Consider the following 9,000-nt stretch of genomic DNA (forward strand, 5'->3'; position numbering starts at 1 on the left):
TATATATATATATATATATATATATATATATAACTTTTAAAAAAATCCAATCTACCATTGAAGGACACCTGCACTGATTCTGTGTCTTTGCTATTGTGAATACCACCGTGATGGCAATGAACACATGAGTGCATGTGTCTTTTGGGCAGAATTATTTATTTTCCTTTGAGTATATGCTCAGCAATGGGATTCCTAGGTGAGATGGTAGCTCCCTTTTAAGTTCTTTGAGAAATCTACAGGTTGCTTTTCACAATTGCTGAATTAATTTACATTTCCACTAACAGTTTATAAGGGTTCCTTTTTCTCTGTAGCCTCACTTTTTAAAAAAAAATTTTAATAATAGCCATTCTAACTGATATGAGATGGTGTCTTGCTGTGGTTTCGATTTGCATTTCTATGATGACTAGCAATTCTGAGCATTTTAAATATATTTATTGGTTGCTTATATGACTTCTTTTGAGACATGTCTGTTCATGTCCTTTGCCAATTTTTTAATAGGATTATTTGTTTTTTTCCTGTTGACTTGTTTATGTTCCCTTTGGATTCTGGATATTAGATATTTGTCAGATGCATAGTTTGTGAATATCTTCTCCCATTCTGTAGCATGTCTGCTGTGTTTATAGTTTCTTTTACTGTGCAGAAGCTTTTTTAGTTTATTTAGGTCCCTTTTGTCAATTTTTGTTTTTGTTGCAATTGCTTTTGGGGACTTGGCCAAATATCATTTGTCAAGGTCAATGTCAAGAAGAGTATTTCCATGGTTATCTTTCAAGACTTTTATAGTTTGAGGTCTTATATTTAAATCTCTGATTCATTTTGAGTTGATTTTTGTATATGATGAAAGGCACAGATCCATCTTCAATCTTCTGTATATGGATAACCAGTTACACCAACACCATTTATTTAATAGGGGGTCCTTACTCCATTGCTTGCTTTTGTCAGTGTCATTGAACTGTAGCCATGCAGCTTTGTTTCTGTGTTTTTTATTCTGTTCTATGAGCGTAAACTATTTTAGAATAGTTTTTTTCTAATTCTGTGATGAATGATGTTCATACTTTGATAGAAATAACACTGAATCTGAAAATGTCTTTGGGTAGTATGGTGATTTTTATGATACTGATTCTTCCAATTCATGAGCATCAATTGTTTTTCCATTTATTTGTGTCATCTCTGATTTCTTTCAGTAGTGTTTTGTAGTTCTCCTTGTAGAGATCTTTTGCTTCCTTGGTTAGCTGTATTCCGAGGTATTTCATTTTATTTGCAGCTACTTTAAGTGGGATTGTGCTTTTGATTTCCTTCTCAGCTTGACATTGTTGGTGTATAGAAATGCTACTGATTTTGTGCACTTACCCAACCATCTGTTGTCTTTAAATGACCCATCTCACATGTAATGAAATCCACAGGCTCAAAGTAACGAAATGGAGAAAGATGTACCATGAAATAGAATATGAAGCCAGATGCTGTGGCTCACACCTGTAATCCCAGCAATTTGGGAGGCAGATCACCTGAAGTTGGGAGTTTGAAGCTAGCCTGACAAAAATGGAGAAACCCAGTCTGCACTAAAATTACAAAATTAGCTGGGCATGGTAGGGCATGCCTGTAATCCCAGCTACTCAGGAGGCTGAAGCAGGAGAATTACTTGAACCCAGGAGGTGGAGGTTGCAGTGAGTTGAGATCATGCCATTATTTCCCTCCAGCCTGGGCAACAAGAATAAACTCCATTTCAAAAAAAAAAGAAAGAAAGAAAGAAAGAAAGAAAGAAAGAAAGAAAGAAAGAAAGAAAGAAAGAAAAAAGGAAAAAGAACACAGATTGCAATTTTTTTTTTTTTTTTTGAGACGGAGTTTCACTCATGTTACCCAGGCTGGAGTGCAATCAATGGCACGATCTCGGCTCACCGCAACCTCCGCCTCCTGGGTTCAGGCAATTCTTCTGCCTCAGCCTCCTGAGTAGCTGGGATTACAGGCACGCACCACCATGCCCAGCTAATTTTTTGTATTTTTAGTAGAGACGGGGTTTCACCAGGTTGACCAGGATGGTCTCGATCTCTTGACCTCGTGATCCACCCACCTTGGCCTCCCAAAGTGCTGGGATTACAGGCTTGAGCCACCGTGCCCGGCCAGATTGCAATTCTTATAACAGATAAAACAGACTGATAAAAATTAAGAAGGACAGTGCAGAGCATTACATAATGATAAAGGGTACAATATAACAGGAAGCCTTAACTATCCTAGATGTATAGTATTTAACATCGGAGCACCCATATTCATAAAACAACTTTTTCTTGGCCTACACAAAGAATTAAACAACCACACAATACTAGTGGGATACTAGTATGTCTTAGAAAGATCATTAACACAAAAAACTGACAACAAAACCCTGCACTTAAACTATACACTTGACCAACTAGACATAATAGACATCTACAAAACACCCCACCCAACAACCACAGAATATACGTTCTTCTCATCTTCACATGGAATATATTCTAAGACTGGTCACATGATTGGTCATAAAGTAAGCCTCAATAAATTCAAAAATATTGAAATCATACTAAATACACTCTCAGACAGCAGTGCAATAAAAGTAGAAATCAATACTAAATAGTGTTCTCAAAACCACACAAATGCATGGAAATTAAACAATTTACTCCTGGATAACCCCTAGGTGAACATCAAAATTAAGGCAGAAATAAAGATTTATTTTAAATTAATGAACTAGGGACACAATTTATCAAAATCTCTGTTATGCAGTTAAAGCAGCAGCAGGTTTATAGAGCCCTATATACCTTCATCAGGAAGGTAGAAAGATGTCAAACCTCAAAGCTATCAGAAGAAAATAAATAAAGTAAGAAAAGACCTTAAGGAAACTGAGATGCAAACACACACACAATACTAATGAAATCAATACTTGGTTCTTCAAAAAAAAAAAAAAAGATTGATAGATCCATAGGTAGATTAACAAACAAAACAACAGATCTCACAGAAATACAAAATATCCTCAGACACTGTTATGAGCAATTCTGTTCACACAAATGAGAAAATCTGGAGGAAATGGATAAATTTCAGGAAGCATACAGTCTTTTAAATTAAATCAGGAAGAGATTAAAATATCAGACAAATAACAGTATCTTCTGTAATTGAATCAGTAATAAAGAAACTACCAATCAAAAAAAGTCCTGAGCCAGATAGATTTACAGCCAAATTCTACCATACATCCATGGAATGACTGATACCAATTCTACTGAAACTATTCCAAAAAAATCAAGGTGAAGGGTCTCTTCTCTAACTCATTCTACGAAGCCAACATCAGCCTGATAGCAAAATCTGTCAGAAACAACAACAAAAAACTTCAGGGCTGTATTTCTTATGGACATAAATGCAAAAGTCCTCAACACAATATTAGCAAACCAAATTCAGAGACACTTGGAAAGGTTAATATATCATGATCAGGTAGGCGTTTTTCCCTGAGATGTATGGTTGTTTCAACACAGGCAAATCTGTAGATGTGATTCACCAATACACAGAATTAAAAACAAAAACCATATGATCATCTCAATACACACAGAAAAAACTTTTGATAAAATTCCACATCCCCTCATGATAAAAACCCTGAACAAACTAGGCAATGAAGGAAGATACATTAAATTAATAAGGGCCATGTACGACAAACCCACAGCCAACATCATACTGAATGGGCAAAAACTCAAACTATTTCCCTTGAGAATCAGAACAAAACAATGATGCCCACTCTCACCACTTCTATTCATCATGGTACTGAAAGTTCTAGCCAGAGCAATCAAGCAAAAGAAAGGAATAAAAAGCATCCAAATAGAAAAAAAGGCCAAAGTATTGCTTTGCTGACAATGTAATTTTATACCTAGAAAATCCTAAAGACTCTGTCAAAAGGCTCCTAGAACTAATAAATGACTTTAGTTAAGTTTCAGAGTATAAAATCGAAGTACAACAATACATTATTATTAACTTGTCATCTTGCCGTGTAAAACTGAGCACCATTTGTTGAACAGACTATTTTCTCACTGAATGGTCATGAAATCATTACCAAAAATCAATAGACCAGAGACATATGGGTTTATTTCTCAACAGTCAATTTGATTCCAGTGATTTTTATGACTATTCTTATGTCAGCACCATGCTTTTTTGAGTAGCTTTGTAGCATGTTTTAAAATAAGAAAATGTGAGTCGCTTAACTTTGTTTTTTTATTTTTAAATTGTTTTGGCTATTCAAGGGCCTTTGCTCTTCTATGTGCATTTTAGTTTTGTCTTTCTCCATTCTGCAAAAGAGGACGCTGAAATTTTAATAGGAATTGCACATGATTTATAGATAATGTTTGTGAAAATGACCACCTTAACAGTATTAAATCTCCCAATCCATGAACATAAAGTATTTTTTTATTTAGACTTTCATTAATTTTTTTCAGCAGTGTTCAGCAAAACACAACTGATTGAGTATTGCTCTTGTGTTGTGCAAATGTGCAAATTTGCTGCATTTGTTTATCAGCTCTAATAGTTTTTTTGTGGATTCTTTATGATTTTCTACATGTAATATTATGTTGTCTGCAAAGAGAGGTAGTTTATTCTTTCCTTTAAAATTTGAATAATTTTTATTTCTTTTTCTTGGCTAATTGCTCTGGCTAACCATTGAGTAGGATGTGAGTCATGGTTTTTTTCATAAATGCCCTTTATGTGAGGAATTTTCTGAGTTTGTTATTAAAATGCATATGTTCTACAACATAACAAAAATTCCACTATGTCTATATCTGGGTATGTGTGTCTGTATGTGAAAATAACATCTTGTATGTACCAGATATTTTCTTGTACAATAACCCACATTCTATATTTTAATATTATTTTACTAGAGGTGAGAGATTAGGGCATTCTCAGGTCCTTTCTGGACATTTTCAGAATCATGTACATGTGTGTGTTTGTGTTTTAGCTTCTAGGGAACATTTCAGAGCTTTGAGAAATCCCCTATGATCAATTCATTCCCCAATATTTTCTTTTGAGTTTTTTAAATAGCCTTTTGTTAGTTCCCACAGTTATTCTTGCTTCAGAAATCTCTGATGTTAAACAATTTCTGCTGATTATATTTGACTCATAGCCCAGCAAAAATCTTGTTCACAATGAGTAAGCTTTGTTTGAGTGGTGTCAAATAGATATGCACACTGTAGAAGAAATTTCCAGAGAGTTGCCGTAAAATGTCCATTGGTGGACGAATTGATAAAGAAAAGTACAATGGGATAGATCACTAGATATTGATTCCATGAGAAATTCTATCAAAGAGGTCTTAAAAATGAGAAAATACAATATCATATTAGGACTAGAAAGAGAAATCTGAAGATGAGAGAGAGTCAGGGAGCTGAGAGTTGAAGAAGATGGGATAGAAGGATAAAGAAAAAATCCTAAGCATTTACCAAGAGTTTAGCAATTTAATTTTGAAGTGAGAAATTAAAACTATTCTATCAGTGTCAGTAAATAAATATAAAATTTGGGAAAAACAAGAGAACAGTGATAAACCCTTGCCCTATTATTTCAGTATAAGGAAGAAGACATTGAGAAGAGGAATTCTCCAGAGTCTGTTAACTATGATGCTATGATACCCATCCCAGGGGAAGTGGGGCTACAAGAACAGTATAAATATCTTCTATAGGCATAATAAATGGTGTGCTCAAAGAATATGACAAGGGATGTTTTGCAGTGATTTTTAAACTAAGGTAAGTTATATCATGGATAGGCTTTGGAGAATACCAAGAGGGATAGAAAAAGAGCTTATGGCAAGCTGGTAGATGTAGGAAAGGTGAAAGTATGATAACAGGATGAAGAGTGAATACACACTCATACTCGTAAACTTTCCAAACTGTATTTTTACCTACATGCACCTACGGCCATGCAAAGCCTCAGATCCAAAAGTAAAGTGTGAATGCTGATGAGGAAGAAATTGTGCCAACATATCCCATATCTCTTCAGCTATTGTTTCTGCTTCTGTATATATATGTATGACATGTGAACAGCTAGAGAGCAAAGACTATCTCTCTATATTTTCTAGAACATGTAAGATATAGCAAAGGTGAAGATAGAAGGATGGTTACCAGAAGCTGGGAATGGTAGTGGGGAACTGCAGGGAGGAGGGGATGGTTAATGCCTACAAAAAATAGAAAGAGTAAATAAGACCTAGTATTTGATAGCACAACAGGGTGACTATAGTCAATAATAGTTATACATTTTAAAATAACTAAGAATGTAATTGAATTGCTTGTAATTCAATGGATAAATGCTTAAAGGGATGGATACCCCATTCCCCATGATGTGCTTATTTCACATTGCATGCTTGTATCAATACATCTCACGTACCCCATAAATATATATTGTACTCACAAAAATTAAAAATAAAGACAAATTTTAAAAATGTTTTAAAATTAATTAATTTATAAATAAATGAATAAGGAAAAAGCATGGCCCTGAGGAATAGACTTTTATGAACATAGACTCAGAGCTAGAGTAGTAAAATACCTGAGAAATGGAATAAGGTTACATGGTAGCAGACTGGTCATGAGACTGTAAGATTAGATAAAGATGGGAGAAAAGGTGTAGCTTATCTCTTTTCCTTTTGCTCATCTGTTCCAGGATGTGGGAATATGGATATGTAGGGTGTGGTGGAGGTTGGTCTAACAGGGTAGTTTAAGAAGGTGACACATTGAGAACATGGATGCTGGATAGCTGGATATAATCCCATGTAGCACCTTAGAATTTGGGGGTCAAAAGAGGAGCTGAGACCCAGTTTTATTTTTAAATCCAGCTGACATTGGAAGACATATAAATATATGTTGCAATAGTGGGTAAGTAAAGATTTATTGATTGATTGGTTGCTTTGATCACTGTTTATAAACTTGGATATGATCTTGTCCTAGAGAGAAGGGAAGCATTAATTTCCAAGTCTTCTTTTAAAACCCACAGAGATACGTGGGATAAGTTGATATCCTTGGAATGTAGCCGTATTTTCATTTGTTCAGCTTATGCTGTATGGAACCCCTAAACATGACCAAGACATCAGACTTACTAAGAATCTCTGGATAAGCACATTTGAGAGGATGGCTGATTTCATTTTTATATCCTAAATGGCCACTGTGCTTCCTTTTTTCCTGCTTTGTCTCTGCTCATTTATATAGAATAAAATTTTCTTTCTTTTTTGTCAGAAGAATTTCTCTGTAAGTCAGCATAAGCCTAACTTCCTTTATAGAATTTTTCTTGACTCACCTCTACATTTAAAACATCCTGCACGTTTCTACCATAGCACTTGCGGTATAGTTCTTAAGTTTCATGTTTGGAATATTATCTTCTTTACTACGTGGTGCCTTAAGGAAAATGTGACCAGGTATATTCTTTCTTGTATTGAAACTTCCTGATCACCACTGATACATAGAGAACTTCTTCAATATTTGACGGATAAATCGTGAAAGGTATTTCTCTGCCTATCTTATGTATTCTCAATTAGTGAAAAATAGGAAATTATACACATCTCTGATAGTTTCACCCAAGTTTACACACACACACACACACGCGCGCGCACACACACACACACACACACACACACTTTCTCTCTTTCTGAAAGAATTTTCCAAATTATCAAATTATCTCTCATTTTTGCTTTTCTTCACGTGCTTCAAGCAGGCACCACTAGCAAGGCATTTTGTTGTCCCAGGATTAAAGTAGAACATTCACACACTTTTATCTCTGCTGTGGTGTACCTCTCAATTCTGACTTCCCCACTGTTCAAGTATTCTTAAATTGGAATCAATGCTTTTGATTCCAATTACCATGTCACATTTAACCAATTCCACATTAACTGTAAAACTAGTTTTTCCCAAATAAATTGAAGAGTAATGTACTTTTTGCTTCAAATTTTGTGTTTACTGTAATGGAGACATTCATAAAGACATAACAGCTGGGATAGAATTTGAGTAGCAACTAAACTATAGGGCATCTAAAGTGTTTCCCATGAATACAAGACTGAGATATATTTGAAAATTGTGTAGCCCAGAATATTTCATTTCCTTGCCACAAAAAGCTGATCTATGTATGAACAGTTTCTTTACTGAATGTGTGTAGTTATGCACTCTCCAAATTATAGGCTTATCTAGATTAAGATTATCTCTTCATTCTTGTTCCCTCATAGCTGCAAAATACTCTTTGTCGACTATTTTCTTCTCCTTGTTTTTATCCATTTTCCAAATCCCATGGATAAGCTTCTTTTCTCAAACACAGGTGTGATGGAGAGTAAATTATTTATTTCCTAAAATATGACATTAAAGTTACCTGCTATTTTGACTCCTTTTAATCAATGTATCTATTTGTGGAGGTTTTAAATTGAGAATTATTATGTAGCAGATCTTTTTCATGCATGTAAACAAAGATAAGTCGTTTCTTCTACTCTCAGGAGTATACAGTCTAGTAGTCACAAGTACTTGTAAAAACGCATAGCAACACAGAAACAGGATTATACACACTACATTTTCGATTCTCAAATAGAGGAATAGTTGAGATTACAAATACCATGATCATGAAGCAAAAATATGTATAACATTACTATAGACACTGACCCTGGAACTTTATTCTTCTCATTTAGTTCTGGCTAAACTCCAGGTGCTGCATTTTCATTTGGCAGATGACATTCTTCTGCCTTCTCTTTTTATATTAGTTTTTGACATTAGGTAAAGGAGCAGTAGAATAAGGCTGGTTCTGTTCCAGGTGCCAGTGTTGCTCAGGAGAGGCTAGCAGAAACTGTGGATAGTATTTTGCCTTATTCACAAATAGAGATAAAGAAAGATTAATATGTTATTGTGAATTTGACTAGAAATCTGAACAAAAGAAGTGGAACAAGAATTACTAGTAGGGCCGGGCGCGGTGGCTCAAGCCTGTAATCCCAGCACTGTGGGAGGCCGAGGCGGGTGGATCACGAGGTCAAGAGATTGAGACCATCCTGGTCAA

The 9,000-nt window shown here is 35.0% G+C and overlaps 2 protein-coding genes across 2 annotated transcripts in view; one reads left to right on the plus strand and one right to left on the minus strand.

Annotated features, from left to right (window-relative positions):
• The window catches only part of LOC108288257 (olfactory receptor 52E8-like), an 11,889-nt gene extending 5,924 nt beyond the window's left edge, over nt 1-5,965 (minus strand). The window contains 1 exon segment of the mRNA XM_017507148.1: nt 5,899-5,965. Coding sequence (XP_017362637.1) covers nt 5,899-5,965 — 67 coding nt within the window.
• A 2,749-nt stretch (nt 5,966-8,714) lies between these two features.
• Nucleotides 8,715-9,000, plus strand: part of LOC108288360 (olfactory receptor 52E8) — a 2,153-nt gene continuing 1,867 nt past the window's right edge. Inside the window, exon 1 of the mRNA XM_017507260.2 lies at nt 8,715-8,901. The gene's annotated coding sequence lies outside the window, so the exon portion shown is untranslated. The remainder of the gene's footprint in view (nt 8,902-9,000) is intronic.

This window comes from Cebus imitator, unplaced genomic scaffold, assembly GCF_001604975.1.
Source record: "Cebus imitator isolate Cc_AM_T3 unplaced genomic scaffold, Cebus_imitator-1.0 Scaffold370, whole genome shotgun sequence".
Taxonomy (NCBI): domain Eukaryota; kingdom Metazoa; phylum Chordata; class Mammalia; order Primates; family Cebidae; genus Cebus; species Cebus imitator.